Source organism: Littorina saxatilis, linkage group LG16 (genome assembly GCF_037325665.1).
Source record: "Littorina saxatilis isolate snail1 linkage group LG16, US_GU_Lsax_2.0, whole genome shotgun sequence".
Taxonomy (NCBI): domain Eukaryota; kingdom Metazoa; phylum Mollusca; class Gastropoda; order Littorinimorpha; family Littorinidae; genus Littorina; species Littorina saxatilis.
In genome coordinates this window covers 27,016,019-27,032,673 of record NC_090260.1, presented here as the reverse complement: position 1 = coordinate 27,032,673, position 16,655 = coordinate 27,016,019, and the positions used below count along the sequence as shown (strand labels likewise).

General features: G+C 41.0%; 1 protein-coding gene across 1 annotated transcript in view; it reads right to left on the bottom strand.

Annotated features, from left to right (window-relative positions):
* LOC138950718 (immunoglobulin superfamily DCC subclass member 3-like) overlaps nucleotides 1–16,655 on the bottom strand; it is a 46,475-nt gene that overhangs the window by 16,741 nt on the left and 13,079 nt on the right. Inside the window, exons 5-10 of the mRNA XM_070322439.1 lie at nucleotides 15,577–15,708; nucleotides 14,448–14,615; nucleotides 8,262–8,413; nucleotides 4,913–5,036; nucleotides 2,868–2,996; nucleotides 50–202 (exon numbers count right to left, since the gene is read on the bottom strand). Of these exons, the coding sequence (XP_070178540.1) occupies nucleotides 50–202; nucleotides 2,868–2,996; nucleotides 4,913–5,036; nucleotides 8,262–8,413; nucleotides 14,448–14,615; nucleotides 15,577–15,708 (858 nt within the window). The remainder of the gene's footprint in view (nucleotides 1–49; nucleotides 203–2,867; nucleotides 2,997–4,912; nucleotides 5,037–8,261; nucleotides 8,414–14,447; nucleotides 14,616–15,576; nucleotides 15,709–16,655) is intronic.

Below are 16,655 nucleotides of genomic sequence, written 5' to 3'. Positions count from 1 at the left end.
CACTGCCTATAAAAAGCGATGTAATGAAAGGTGTGGACAAGTAACTGACCAGTGAGATCAGTCCTGATGAGGACGGGCTGAGAGCTGGGACTGGCGCCCTGCTTCTTGTAGGCTCGCACGCTGATGCTGTACTGCGTGTCGGGGGCAAGGTCGTACAGCACCGCCTGGCGACGCTCCTTGGCCACGATCTCCACAACCTCCTCTGCATGCATACAACACATATTTAATTGTACTGTTTGTTGTAACCAGGGATGGCCAAATTGTCCGCCCGATCGCCAGGGGCGAGTAAAAATTCTGCCGGACTAGTAGAAACCACCTAGTAACTCGCCCAGCTGGCCAGTGTAAATTCTGATCCAAATGCAACACTTTTGGTTGCAATATCGAGTTTCAAAGTCATATAAACACTGCAGATGCAGCAACTGTGGTATGTACCGGGCCAGCAAAATTTCTGGCGGGCAAGTGACTTTCTTGAAGTTACTCACCCGGCTGGCGATTACAAATTTTGCCCCCACCCCCCCCCCCCCCCCCCCCCCCATCCCCAACAACAAAAATGTGGTACTTGGCTTCATAAAATAATGGTCAAAAGAATGGTGATTTTCTTCTCATTGATTCAAACTTGACTCCCTTGCAACTTGCATCAATTCATTTAGTTATTTCATCCTACGAATATCCCATAGATAAAATAAATCTTCTCCAGCAAACACTTTAATGCTGTGACCTTCAAGTTTGACAAAAATGAGCCAAAGTTATCTGAAGATCATCAAAAGCCAACCAGTGTGTACAATTTATAGGCTCTAGCTACAAAAACATCTGAGAACAAGAAGAGCAAACGCTCGATCGAGTCACTTTCGCAGTTCTGAATATTATATGAGGCATCAGATGGACAGGAAGAAATTGCTATTCACAACACAATACAGATGTAAATAATTTGATGTAAAGAATAATCCTATAAAGTTTGAATCAAATCCGATGAATAGTTTCAGAGATATGATATTTCAATTTTTTTCCTTCAAGACATACCTGTGACCTTGAAAAAGGTCAAAGGTCACCAAAGCAGACGTCAAAGTGTAGAGGTCACTGGGAGTCACGTTCACATAAAATTTGAGCCCGGTCACTTTTATAGTTTCCGAGAAAAGCCCAACGTTAAGTTGTGTGTTGCCGAACAGAAAAGGCTAGTTATCTCCCTTGTTTTTCTGATAACGTTCGTAAAAGGCTACAGATGTAAATACTTTGATGTAAAGAATAATCCTACAAAGTTTCAATCACATCCGATGAACTTTGTCAAAGATATAAAATGTCTAATTTTTCCTTTGACGCTGACCTGTGACCTTGAAAAAGGTCAAAGGTCAACGAAACCATCGTTAAAGTGTAGAGGTCATTGGAGGTCACGACTAAACAAAATATGAGCCCGATCGCTTTGATAGTTTCCGAGAAAAGTCCAACGTTAAGGTGGTGTCTACGGGCCGGCCGGACGGCCGGCCGGCCGGACGGCCGGCCGGACAGACTAACACTGACCGATTACATAGAGTCACTTTTTCTCAAGTGACTCAAAAACTCAACATTCATTTGTTTGTCAAGGCACAGCTGGCCCAATGCTGCTCAGTACTAAGACTCCCCTGATGGCTCAATGGACTGACCGACTAGTTGATTAGTACGCAGGGATCGCGTTTACGCACGATTTTTGTGTATTTGACGCATTTTAAAAGTCGCTGACGCGTTTTTTTCGCCGCGCCGCGTAAGCCATACGCAAAAATATTGTAACTTTTTCTTGTCTTCACACAGCGCTTTTGCTCTGACTTAATAATCACCCGATCCTGAAACTGACTATAGGGCTCGAGAAGTGACGACACACATGAAATCTGCGCGTCAAAACTAAAGTCCGTTTCTTTTTGCATCGAAGTATCGCAAACGAACGTAACGAGTGTATTACCAGATAATGTCTTGTCGGATAATGAAACAGACATTAGCTGCTCTCCCATCTCGCGCTTCCAAAAGGCAGAAAGTGTGTCTAGTCGTATTAGAGCGGGAAACAAACTCGCAAGGCCCGAAGGTTGGAGACAGCAGGGGTGTTATTCGACAGGCGTGCGCGGAGTTCGACAGGAAAACTCGCCGTATTTAGGTAAGGAGTGTCTTTAAGTCTTTCGTGCGTGTTTTGTTTGTGTCTGTACGTGTTTTCGTAGTACGCAAAAATATTGGTCCGTGACGCGTTTTTTTCGTTTCGTTGCGTATGACTTACGCGTTTTTTAAAAAGCTAGCGCGACCCCTGAGTACGTCCTCAAAGGACCAATTGGCCTATCTTTGGACAGGTAGAGTCAATATGCTATGTGTGGGGGGGGGGGGGGGGGGGAACACAAGACACACATGGAAAACAAAGAACACATACGATCGGTGGTTTTTTTTTTTATTTTTTTTTTTTTATAAATCTCAGTTGCATGCAGGCTGCTTCAACCCTTTCTTTTTTGCCTTTTTTTGTTTTTGTTTTTTGTTGTTGTTTCCGGGGAGCATCCTTCTTCATTGATTTTTTACTATAACATTAACATTACTATATCTAAATGTATTTTAAGCAACTTTTCTATATAACAATTCCCTCTCAAAAATGCATACAATATCCAGAGGGGAGCCATATCTATAAATACCAACACACATTTTGGCTATCACAATCAAATAATTCACATACGATCGGTGTTATTGGAAAGCTGTATTTCAAAACGGGGCAGAGAATAAAGATTTTATTGGAAGTCGTTAAGCCTGTCCTTAACTAGGCGAAGTCGACTACGCAAAGTGTACTTAAGGATGGGCTTTAACTTACTTTATGAGGACTATGGTGGGTTTAAAATAAATATCTTGGAGTCAAAAAAGGTACTGACCGTGATCGAGACCCTTGTGCACGGTAAAGCCGATGAGGTCGGGGGAGGGTTCGTACTGCCACAGCACCTTGATGCGAGAACTGGAGATGGCCTCCCCTGTCAGGTTGTGTGGCGGTGATGGCGAGTCCACTGAAAACACAACCAAAAAACAAGAATTGTAGGTTGTTGGAACGTTTAATAATTGACAAAACAATGTAAGATGTTTGGTGGCTTGATGACACACCAGCTTTTTTGTTGGTCCAAGGGGACCATATCGTCTTTTGTTTCATCTTTATCGACCAAGGCCGAAGGCCGCGGTTGATAAATATGAGACAAAAGGCGATATGCTCCCCGAGGACCAACAACAAAGTGCTGGTCTGACAACAAGCTACCAAACATCGTTTTTGTCATCATTTTGGTTGTGCAACAAAATGCACAATAACCCACAGGGAGACGAATTTTTAGAATCCAACTCCGGGCCACAAAGCATCGTCACAGTAGCACGAGATAACACGTCAAACTTGCATGTGACGTCAAACGTAGCTTGTTGACGCTTTTCTTCCAGTCTGAAAATGTACAGAGCTGCGATCATACCTGTGAATTCAGTAAGTGTTGAGCATATTTCTTTTCTTTTAAGTGTTTATGACTTTTCGTTGTGGATTTTGCGATTACAGAGATAAGTTGCAAATTGACCATGAGTCGCCGCGGTAATTATCAACATTGATTGGGTCTTTGAGAGTGAATGCTTACAATCGTTGTCCTCGGAAACACAAATCCAAAGCCACGATGGTTCCACACATCAAACAATCAGCCTGATTGGCTTTTACTTTGACAATCCACGTTTCACATGAAAGCTCAAACCCATTCACCACCTCCAGTTATTGCATGGGGAACATGAGATTTATTTACCAGGTGTTTGTGAATGAAAACTCGTGAAAATGATGACAAACAGTTATATTCATTTACAGTATCTCTTAGGTCTTAAATAGAGAGGGGTCCCCACTGTAAAAGCATTGTACTTGGAGAGGGGGTGGGGGGGGGGGAGAAAAGAAAAGATTGTTTGTTTGTTTGTTTGTTTGCTTAACGCCCAACCGACCACGAAGGGCCATATCAGGGCGGTGCTGCTTTGACATTTAACGTGCACCACACACAAGACAGAAGTCGCAGCACAGGCTTCATGTCTCACCCAGTCACATTATTCTGACACCGGACCAACCAGTCCTAGCACTTACCCCAAATAGATCCCTGCGCCTTGAGTCCGAGTCTGGAGATACGCGCGCGATATAAGACTTCATATAACATAACATAACATAATGCCAGACGCCAGGCGGAGCAGCCACTAGATTACCAATTTTAAAGTCTTAGGTATGACCCGGCCGGGGTTCGAACCCACGACCTCCCGATCACGGGGCAGACGCCTTACCACTAGGCCAACCGTGCCGGTTAGAAAAGAAAAGATACACAGAGAGAGTGAAAGTAAGTAACAGAGAAAGTGACAAAAACAAAAACAGTGGAACAGCACACCACCCCGCCCTGTTCAGAACCTCTGTACATTTCCCCCCATTTTCAGACCCCAACATGGGCGGGGATGTAGCTCAGTCGGTAGCGCGCTGGATTTGTATCCAGTTGGCCGCTGTCAGCGTGAGTTCGTCCCCACGTTCGGCGAGAGATTTATTTCTCAGAGTCAACTTTGTGTGCAGACTCTCCTCGGTGTCCGAACACCCCTGTGTGTACACGCAAGCACAAGACCAAGTGCGCAACGAAAAAGATCCTGTAATCCATGTCAGAGTTCGGTGGGTTATAGAAACATGAAAATACCCAGCATGCTTCCTCCGAAAGCGGCGTATGGCTGCCTAAATGGCGGGGTAAAAACGGTCATACACGTAAAATTCCACTCGTGCAAAACACGAGTGTACGTGGGAGTTTCAGCCCACGAACGCAGAAGAAGAAGAAGAAGAAGACCCCATCATGTTCAAGACATGACATTGGTTTTCTCAGATTTTTGGTGGTCTTACAAAAACAAAGAAACAAACAAACAAAACAGTACAAAGACTGAAAAAGCTTACGTTCCAGTTTGATGACGACCCGAGCTAGGCTGAGGGCCCAGCCCACTTGGTTCTCTGCCAAACACTGGTAGTACCCGGAGTCAGCCTGGTTGCTTTGGTAGATAAACATCATGTCCCTCAGAAACTGTAGGAGGAAAAATAGTGAAAGCAATTAGGTTTAAGCATTCTCCTTGGATGAAACAGATATATTATTTGGTTTTTGGAATGAAAATTTAAAAAACGATCAAATTTACTTTATAAATTATTGTATTTTGATAACAAAAATGACCATAGGAAAATTTAAGTATGGGAAGAAGTTAGACTTACGTATTTTATTGGAATTAGAGTTAAACATTAGACAGAAGTTTATGTTAAAAAAAAATTAAAAAAAAAAAAAAAAAAATTTGAAGCATTCTCAGACCTGCCAACCTTTGTACAAACTCAAGTGTAGCAATTTACTTCTTTTTTTTTTTTAAATGTTTAGCGAAGCAAATGTTAGTGTAGCATTGTCTAAAAATGAATTTGCACATCCACATCTAAGCTATTTTGTGCACAAATATTAACATTTCTAAAAAAATTTATTTAGAAAAAAGAAACATAATGACCAATAGAGTGTCTGCGGTGCCACTTTTCAGCAAGAAAGAGCAAACCGTTGCATGCTTGTGATTATTTGTTTGAGCGTGGCAATTCTAGACTTGACACAACAGCGTAGCGCAACAGTTGGCAGCTCTGCTTTCTGTACAGTCTGCACAAACATTTAATTTCATGTGACTTTACTGAGAAATTTTGGTCACTTGGTCATATTGGAAAGCTAGCAGCAACCCAGGTGTGTGCTTGTTTAGGTGTAGTCAGTCACCTGCACTTTTGGCAAAATGACAGGTTTCTTGAGTTTGTATGCGCCACAGCAGTAACACAAGGGCGGGGATGTAGCTCAGTCGGTAGCGCACTGGATTTGTATCCAGTTGGCCGCTGTCAGCGTGAGTTCCTCCCCACGTTCGGCGAGAGATTTATTTCTCAGAGTCAACTTTGTGTGCAGACTCTCCTCGGTGTCCGAACACCCCCGTGTGTACACGCAAGCACAAGACCAAGTGCGCACGAAAAAGATCCTGTAATCCATGTCAGAGTTCGGTGGGTTATAGAAACACGAAAATACCCAGCATGCTTCCTCCGAAAGCGGCGTATGGCTGCCTAAATGGCGGGGTAAAAACGGTCATACACGTAAAAGCCGTGGGAGTTTAAGCCCATGAACGAACAAACAAAAGCAGTAACACATGGGTGGGGCATGGATACCATTGTGAAAAGTAGACCTGTGTCTGTCCCAGCTTGGATTTAAAGCTCCTTTTCTACATGTTTATGCATAAATAGACATTTGACCATTACAATGCTGAGTCTATTCCCTGCAAATATCAAAAATACACCCCCCTTCGATCAGGAAGGACGAAGCCAGGGTAGCCGTTTGAAAATTCATTATAGTATTCCAGCATAGTAGGATTATCCTTATTTGGCTAATGCCGATGGCAAAACTCCTCTCGAATACTGTGCATTTCGTTTGTTTAAAAAAAATCGTGGACAGAGCTCCAATACCCAGTTGCTGAGATTGTGTGGGCGTGGCTGTCAGTATAGTGACATGAATTTGATTAGTCGATATTTATAGGCAAAGCACTTGGTCTCTGCACATGGAAAATAAAACATTGGAAGTGTTACTAACACTTTCCCAAAATAAAAACTTCCATTTTTTTTTTATATAACTTTTTTCCCCATGGTTCATTCATCATCTGTCATAACTTTTTAGCTAAATCTAACCATAAGATTATTGAAAAAAAGCAAAAATGTAGACGACCGCCCGGTAGCTCAGTTGGTAGAGCACTGGACTTGTGATCGAAAGGTCGCAGGTTCGAATTCGGGCCGGGACGGACACGGGTCAACTTTATGTGCAGACCCAGAGACGGAAGCCATGTCCCACCCCCGTGTCATCACAATGGCACGTAAAAGACCTTGGTCATTCTGCCATAAGTGCAGGTGGCTGAATACACCTAAACACGCAGACACCTGGGTAGCGCGACTCCGTTGCTGCTAGCTTTCCACTAGGAGGAAGCGACCCGAATTTCCCAGCGATGGGACAATAAAGTAATGAAATGAATCACAAGTCCAGTGCTCTGCTAGTTGACCTACCATAGGTAGGTACATGAAAGTTAATCTTCCCATTTAGCTTTGATAAGTATATCATATTGTCTCCTCAAATAGCCTATGTTGCTTCAAGCCTCTTGTAAACGTCACCATTTTTGATAACATTCCAAAATCGCACATATGTGACCCTCCACCACAAAATGAGTCGCATGTCACCTTAGCAGCATTTTCATATTTTTACATTTTCCTACAGAGTTTTTTATGCCCTATCCAGTGGTGAAAACCGTTTTAGAAAAGAGCGAAAACTGTTTGAGTTATAAGCAGGTGACTAAGGTGACCCTCACACTGTTACCAGACACTCCCCGGACTTATATCAAGCCTAGCGCAGAACCGCACGAGGTGACATGCGACTCATTTCATGGTGGAGGGTCACATATGTCGCATATACTAAAGTCTTCAAAATAAAACCACTATCATGACAATCCTCATGCAATCCTGAATCCGCAGAGCTCCCTAAAATCTTCGCTGGCTTTAATAATTATGATGCAGTTTTATTTTCATGCTGACGAATGTGACAAAAACAAGCCAAATTTTGGCCATGTCTGGTGATCATCAAAACCTACAAGTGTGTGAAATTTGAAGGCTCTAGCTTCAAAAACATCTGAGAGAACTTCAGTTTTTACTTACGTGTGTATCTAGGAATGTGTTTTTTTCTCACTTGTTTTTGTAATCCTGAATGTGTGCTGTTTTTCCATGTGATGGATCTTGTTTCACACTAAGTGTGCTGTTAGTTCATTTTGCTTTGTTATATATTCCGTGATTTGTATGCTTTTGCACAACAGTTCGTTTGGTTGGTTATTTGCCGGTTGTTGAATCAAATTTTTATTTTTTTTAACGTTTTGGCATTGAAATGGTTAGTGCTTGGAGCTATTTGTGAGAGAAAAAGTCATTCATTATTATCATTATCATTATACTAACGACATTATCATTATCATTATACTAACGACATTATCATTATCATTATACTAACGACATTATCATTATACTAACGACATTATCATTATACTAACGATATTATCATTATCATTATACTAACGACATTATCATTATCATTATACTAACGACATTATCATTATACTAACGACATTATCATTATACTAAGGACATTATCATTATACTAACGACATTATCATTATCATTATACTAACGACATTATCATTATACTAACGACCCACACACTGACCTCTACTCGGTGGCGAACCGGAGTGATCTCTTGCCCGTTCTTGAGCCAGCGGAGGGTGGGGGGTGGTTGCCCGGCAACATGACAGCTGAACTTGATAATGCTGGCCAGGGGGTAGGAGCGACTGGGGGAGCTGTTCTCAATCACCGGCTCCTCTGTGCAATCATAAAAGAGATGTCAGCCCTGTGCAATCAGAGAAGAGTTAACTGCTTTGTGCATTCACAAAAGAGTTAGCACCTCTGTGCAATCGGAGAAGAGTTAACAGCTCTGTGCAATCGAAGGAGAGTTAACAGCCCTGTGCGGACCTGTTTACCCCCATAAGTGTTTTGGAGTAATGCTCAGCCCCAAAAATAGTAATCCTGGCACAAAAATAGTAATCATCCAGCATTCGTCGCCAATTACAACGCCGCGGCACATGACAACTGTGTCTGCGAAACGCAATCATGCACATAATTATATCCATCATTTACAAACAAAACACATCAGTCAGTTTTTGTAGTCATCATAATTTCAAAGAAGATCACATCAAAAGCACATGCATCACTGATTCTTTTTCTTTTGCTCATAGTAGGCCTTTTTCAGTGTGTCAAGCGCTTCTCTACTGTACTTGCGCTTGCCGAATGAGTGAGGGCGAGACTTCACCGCGGGGATAATAGCTCAGTTGGTAGCGCGCTGGATTTGTATTCAGTTGGCCGCTGTCAGCGTGAGTTCGATCCCAGGTTCGGCGGAAATTTATTTCAGAGTCAACTTTGTGTGCAGACTCTCTTCGGTGTCCGAACCCTCCCCCCGTGTACACTACATTGGGTGTGCACGTTAAAGATCCCACGATTGACAAAAGGGTCTTTCCTGGCAAAATTGCTTAGGCACAGTTAATAATTGTCTACCTATACCCGTGTGACTTGGAATAATAGGCCGTGAAAGGTAAATATGCGCCGAAATGGCTGCAATTACTGGCCGTATAAAATTTCATCTCACACGGCATCACTGCAGAGCGCCTAGAACTGTACCCACGGAATATGCGCGATATAAGCGTCATTGATTGATTGATTGAGAATAAGGCTCTCCAGCGTCTCATCAGACAGACATGATCTCTGGTCAGTCCTGTGCTTTTTCACCCCATTTTGCCATTGAAAAAAACAATGCCAAACATGTGAATTGATAAAAAAAAAATTTTAAAAAAATAAAAAAATTTAAAAAAGTTTTAAATTTTTTTATTTATGAAAATCGTAGTCTTGACACGGATAGCGGAATGGCGTATTTTTTGCAGAAAATCGTACTAAATTACGCCAAAATCGTAAGGGTAAACAGGTCTGCCTGTGCAATCACAAGAGTTAACAGCTCTGTGCAATCACAAGAGTTAACAGCTCAGTGCATTCAGAGAAGAGTTAACAGCTCTGTGCATTCAGAGAAGAGTTAACAACTCTGTGTATTCAGAGAAGAGTTAACAGCTCTGTGCATTCACAAAAGAGTTAACAGCTCTGTGCAATCACAAGAGTTAACAGCTCTGTGCAATCACAAGAGTTAACAGCTCAGTGCATTCAGAGAAGAGTTAACAGCTCTGTGCATTCAGAGAAGAGTTAACAACTCTGTGCATTCACAAAAGAGTTAACAGCTCTGTACAATCAGAGAAGAGTTAACAGCTCTGTGCATTCAGAGAAGAGTTAACAACTCTGTGCATTCACAAAAGAGTTAACAGCTCTGTACAATCAGAGAAGAGTTAACAGCTCTGTGCATTCAGAGAAGAGTTAACAGCTCTGTGCATTCACAAAAGAGTTAACAGCTCTGTGCAATCAGAGACAAGTTAACAGCTCTGTGCATTCAGAGAAGAGTTAACAGCTCTGTGCATTCACAAAAGAGTTAACAGCTCTGTACAATCAGAGAAGAGTTAACAGCTCTGTGCATTCAGAGAAGAGTTAACAGCTCTGTGCATTCACAAAAGAGTTAACAGCTCTGTGCAATCAGAGACAAGTTAACAGCTCTGTGCATTCAGAGAAGAGTTAACAGCTCTGTGCATTCACAAAAGAGTTAACAGCTCTGTGCAATCAGAGACAAGTTAACAGCTCTGTGCATTCAGAGAAGAGTTAACAGCTCTGTGCATTCACAAAAGAGTTAACAGCTCTGTGCAATCAGAGACAAGTTAACAGCTCTGTGCATTCAGAGAAGAGTTAACAGCTCTGTGTATTCAGAGAAGAGTTAACAGCTCTGTGCATTCACAAAAGAGTTAACAACTCTGTGCAATCAGAGAAGAGTTAACAGCTCTGTGCAATCAGAGAAGAGTTAACAGCTCTATGCAATCAGAGACGAGTTAATCAAACCTGTGTATAATGACCATAAAAGGTCCGCTTTAGGTTTGGTTCCTTTGACGGTGGTTATATAGACAGGTTCGACTGTAAATGACAAAAGTCGAGTTAACAGATACTTGACAATATAAAACAAGTCGCGTAAGGCGAAAATACAACATTTAGTCAAGTAGCTGTCGAACTCACAGAATGAAACTGAACGCAATGCAACGCAGCAAGACCGTATACTCGTAGCATCGTCAGTCCATCGCTCATGGCAAAGGCAGTGAAATTGACAAGAAGAGCGGGGTAGTAGTTGCGCTGAGAAGGATAGCATGCTTTTCTGTACCTCTCTTCGTTTTAACTTTCTGAGCGTGTTTTCAATCCAAACATATCATATCTATATGTTTTTGGAATCAGGAACCAACAAGGAATAAGATGAAAGTGTTTTTAAATTGATTTGGAAAATTTAATCTTGATCATAATTTTTATATTTTTAATTTTCAGAGCTTGTTTTTCATTCAAATATAACATATTTATATGTTTTTGGAATCAGCAAATGATGGAGAATAAGATGAACGTAAATTTGGATCGTTTTATAAAAAAAATAATTTTTTTACAATTTTCAGATTTTTAATGACCAAAGTCATTAATTAATTTTTAAGCCACCAAGCTGAAATACAATACCGAAGTCCGGGCTTCGTCGGAGATTACTTAACCAAAATTTCAACCAATTTGGTTGAAAAATGAGAGCGTGACAGTGCCGCCTCAACTTTCACAAAAAGCCGGATATGACGTCATCAAAGACATTTATCAAAAAAATGAAAAAAACGTCTGAGGATATCATACTTAGGAACTCTCATGTCAAATTTCATAAAGATCGGTCCAGTAGTTTAGTCTAAATCGCTCTACACACACACACACAGACAGACAGACAGACAGACACACATACACCACGACCCTTGTCTCGATTCCCCCCTCTATGTTAAAACATTTAGTCAAAACTTGACTAAATGTAAAAATACCAACTATTCTGCATGGGTGGTGTAAAAGCTTCATTTCCTTGCAAATACAGTGGAACCCCCCTTTTAAGATCTTCATAAATCTGAGAAAATAAGGTCTTAACTTCTTCTTCTTCTGCGTTTGTGGGCTGAAACTCCCACGTACACTCGTGTTTTTTGCACGAGTGGAATTTTTACGTGTATGACCGTTTTTTCCCCCGCCGTTCAGGCAGCCATACGCCGCTTTCGGAGGAAGCATGCTGGGTATTTTCGTGTTTCTATAACCCACCGAACTCTGACATGGATTACAGGATCTTTTTCGTGCGCACTTGGTCTTGTGCTTGCGTGTACACACGGGGGTGTTCGGACACCGAGGAGAGTCTGCACACAAAGTTGACTCTGAGAAATAAATCTCTCGCCAAACGTCGGGACGAACTCACGCTGACAGCGGCCAACTGGATACAAATCCAGCGCGCTACCGACTGAGCTATATCCCCGCCCTAGGTCTTAACAAGGAGGGAGTCTTAAAATGGGGGTAAATTTACAGAGGTTATATGAACAGAACATGAGATTACAGGGTCTTAACCCCTTCACTGCCCACCCCGTATGTAATACGTGGTCATTTTCGGTTTGTCCTACGCCCATAACCGTATCTTGTACGTGGTATTTGTGTCAACAACATTTCAGGACATTTCTGAAAACTAAATGGGAGGTAACCACTGTCCAAGTACTTGTAGGGGTTCTAAACACAGTTCTTTCCCATAGACTGTTCGGATAAGTTACTACCACATGTTGAAAACTGTGATAGAAATGTAGAACCGATCTATAGCATTCACAATGGCGGCCGAAAGTCGGACCTCAACTCGTAGACCTGTTTTCAAGCGATACAGTGTTCTGGAAGCTCTACAAGAAGGGATTTATGGATTACCACACAGAAGAATACTTGTATGGGCTGTAATGTGAGTACCTGATGTTTGACACCAGTTTTAGCAGTGTTTTGTGTGGTTTTACGTGCTGCAATGTGTGTGTGTGTAAGTCCGGAAACTGTAATTTTTGACAAAAATGGTCATTATATCAATTTTTACTATAACAATCACAAACAAAGTCCAATGATCATGTCATCCTATAATAGCCAAGGGTATAAGCAAAACACATGCCAAAGATCTAAGAGATATCTCAATAAATGATCGAGCAGTGAACAGATTAGTGAACCTACCGAAGAAAGCGAAATTTTGCCCTGGCACACAGCAATACCAAAATGCTGTTATACTGTGGCAGTGAAGGGGTTAAAAGGGAGGGAGTCTTGAAATGGGGTGTCTTAAGGCTGGAGTATACTATGGAGGCCCAATTTCAAAGTGATTAGGTAGTTTTAAAAGTTACTTTTTCTGTTAGTTCAATGTTTGCTTTATCAGGAAAATACATAATATAAAGGGCTTAACGCGCAAAATTTTAAGATAACGACTGATGTTTAAGCATATAGGTATCAGATTTTTTCACGCAAACACTACTGAATAAGTTGCAATATTGTATTGTGAAAATGTAAACAAAATAACAATCTGATGATCACAAACTGAAGAAGAGAAATAGGGAAGCAAAATAGAACATTAAACATAGTGATTTTACTTGTGAATTCGGAAAAAAATCCTTTTGTATCCATTTTGAAGCTCAATTTGAAGCATGAAACACCAACAAACATTGATCAAAAGTGTTAAAGTGATTACAGTGTTCAGAAATAGTGTTAGATACCAAGTTGAGTTTTTATTTTTATTTTTATATGAAGTCTTATATCGCGAGCGTATCTCCAGACTCGGACTCAAGGCGCAGGGATCTATTTATGCCGTGTGAGATGGAATTTTTTACACAATACATCACGCATTCACATCGACCAGCAGATCGCAGCCATTTCGGCGCATATCCTACTTTTCACGGCCTATTATTCCAAGTCACACGGGTATTTTGGTGGACATTTTTTATCTATGCCTATACAATTTTGCCAGGAAAGACCCTTTTGTCAATCGTGGGATCTTTAACGTGCACACCCCAATGTAGTGTACACGAAGGGACCTCGGTTTTTCGTCTCATCCGAAATACTAGCACTTGAACCCACCACCTAGGTTAGGAAAGGGGGGAGAAAATTGTTAACGCCCTGACCCAGGGTCGAACTCGCAACCTCTCGCTTCCGAGCGCAAGTGCGTTACCACTCCGCCACCCAGACCATTTGCAGGTGATTGGACCACAATGCCACGTGGGTTCGTTTGACCCAGTATTTTCAAGGAAAAGCAACTATCTCACAAACCATTAAAAAACAGAAAGAGTTATTTCCAAAGATCGTCTACTGCCCAAAAAATAGTACTAATGGTTTGCAAGTTTCAATATTAAAAAAAATCTCACCTCTACTAAAGACAATTTCTGGAGGCGTGCTTGCTAAAAAAAAAATGTAAAAAGCCAAAACTGTTGCTAAGTGTTCAGTTTCATTTTCTTATTGTTATTTGTCTGTGGTGTGTGATGTTTGATAAGAGGTAAGCTCTCATAGATCAAGAATATCATGGTGTATTCAGTATTGTATTTCATGAAAAGTTACATTGATTTACCTCCTTTTTTTTTTAAACCTATTTTTTTTAAGGCCAAACAAAAATATATGTTGGTTTAGAGTAACCCAACCAACCCTATTTTTTCCCGCCTACTCTAAAACTTTTTGTTCACTTTTCATTTTTTGTGTGTTAAAAACAACCTCTGGCACATTTTGCAAACCATACCCAGACTAAAAATAAAAAATAAAAATTTAAAGAAAGCCTACCTACCGACCCTATTTGTTTTGGGTCATGTTACCCTAAACCAACATATATTTTTGTTTGGTCGAAATCTAATTATTTTCTCTTTTTATTTTAATCTTGAAAATCAACACTCACCCAGCACCTGCAGATACCCAGACACAGACAATGACACCAAGTTATGGGTGCAGATGTACTGGCCAGCGTGGTCCCTGGTGGCTCGGTGGATACGCAGAATGCCGCCAGGTAGGAGGGAAATATGTTTTGAATTCTGTACGGCTACAGGTCTGGCTGCTTTCGACGCAGCTGCAAGCCAATAAGAAAAAGAAAACAGAATGTAAAAACCTAGCTGGTGGGAAGCGTTTGACATACGCAGGAGTTATGTACGACACTAAAATACTAGTTAAATAAATACTAATTAGAACAAAAATGTCGAATTTGTCATACAAAGTTTACGAATGAAAGGATTTGATAGATGTTAAATATTAAGCATAAACAATGCACACACATACGCACACACACACATCCACACACACACACCGACTGGGTGGCCGAGTGGTAACGCACTTGCGCTCGGAAGCGAGAGGTTGCGAGTTCGACCCTGGGTCAGGGCGTTAGCAATTTTCTCCCCCCTTTCCTAACCTAGGTGGTGGGTTCAAGTGCTAGTCTTTCGGATGAGACGAAAAACCGAGGTCCCTTTGTGTACACTTACATTGGGGTGTGCACATTAAAGATCCCACGATTGACAAAAGGGTCTTTCCTGGCAAAATTGTATAGGCATAGATAAAAATGTCCACCAAAATACCCGTGTGACTTGGAATGATAGGCCGTGAAAAGTAGGATATGCGCCGAAATGGCTGCGATCTGCTGGCCGATGTGAATGCGTGATGTATTGTGTAAAAAAATTCCATCTCACACGGCATAAATAAATCCCTGCGCCTTGAATATGTGCGCAATAAAAATTGCATAAAATAAAAAATAAAAAAATAAATAAATCCCTGCGCTTAGAACTGTACCCACGGAATACGCGCGATATAAGCCTCATATTGATTGATTGATTGAGATTGCTCCAGCATTTACAGTCATAATAAATTCCAGGATAGAATTTGACAGATGAATATGAAGCATGCACACACACACACACACACTTAAGATGGCTCCAGCATTTACAGCAGTAAAAAAAAAAGAAAGAAAAAAAGAAAACGGAAGTTGCTTATACAAATGTAAAATACTTTCCAACACTTGCTGCAATTAGTGGTTGACTTACCTATGTGTGTCCAGGTAATGACGCCAGGTGTGTAGACGCTGGGTACACAGTGAATGTCAACAGCGTCCCCCAGTAGTACGTCCGTCATGTTGTCTGGTGTCAGCAGGAAATTAGCATCTCCCACAGCGGCACCTGAAATTGAAGAGCAAAGAAAGTTGCTCAAATAACAAGAACATATTAACTGAACAGTACCATGTTTTGATTAAAAACAAATTGTCTTAAAACTAAGCATGCTATGCAGCAGTTGGCAGTCCTGAAATCGAATAGGTGCAAGAGACTGCATGTGAGAAGAACAAGAACAAAATAACATTAACAATGGAAACATGGGGAAGAAAAAAAAAATAAATAAAAAATAAAAATAAAAATAAATAAATAAAAAAATTAAAAAATGGAAACATGGACAATAAAAAATGAACACCAGACCTGGGAACCCCTGTTTTGCATTTGGAGTAATCTCAAAAAAACTTGGTGTATTTTCGGAAAAATAAGTGTACTCCACACAACATTTGAACAACGATGATTCAAACATGCTTGTCGAGCATCCGTTGCACCTTTAACTAAGTTCACCAATACCTTTAAAATAAATGCTTCTTTCAATGTGTAATGAAAAAAGCTGCAATTATTGATCAAATGCAGAGTTATAAAGTTATTTTCAATCAAAGAGACAGAAAAACAACAGTGTTAAGAATTGTTCTCGTCGTATTTTTTTTCAACCGACCGCACTTGATCCGGCGAAATCATATGGGTTCCCAGGTCTGGAACACACACGTACCAGTTTCGACGTTACGTCTTCATCATCAAAAAAATCCCAAAATACATTGAAGGAAAGATGAAAGAAAGAGAAAGGAGAACTCAGTGTGAAGAAGAGGACAGACAGCACCTAGAACATTCAACTAAAAAAGACAGTCTAAGAACAGAGTCTTGGGGGGAGGGGGGGGGGTGAGAGAGAAAGGAAGAGATGATGATGATTTTCATTTTTTAAAATTTCATTTTCATGACTTTATTGTCCGAGCGCTGGGAAATTCGGGTCGCTTCCTCCAGTGGAAAGCTAGCAGCAACAGAGTTGTGATACCCACGTG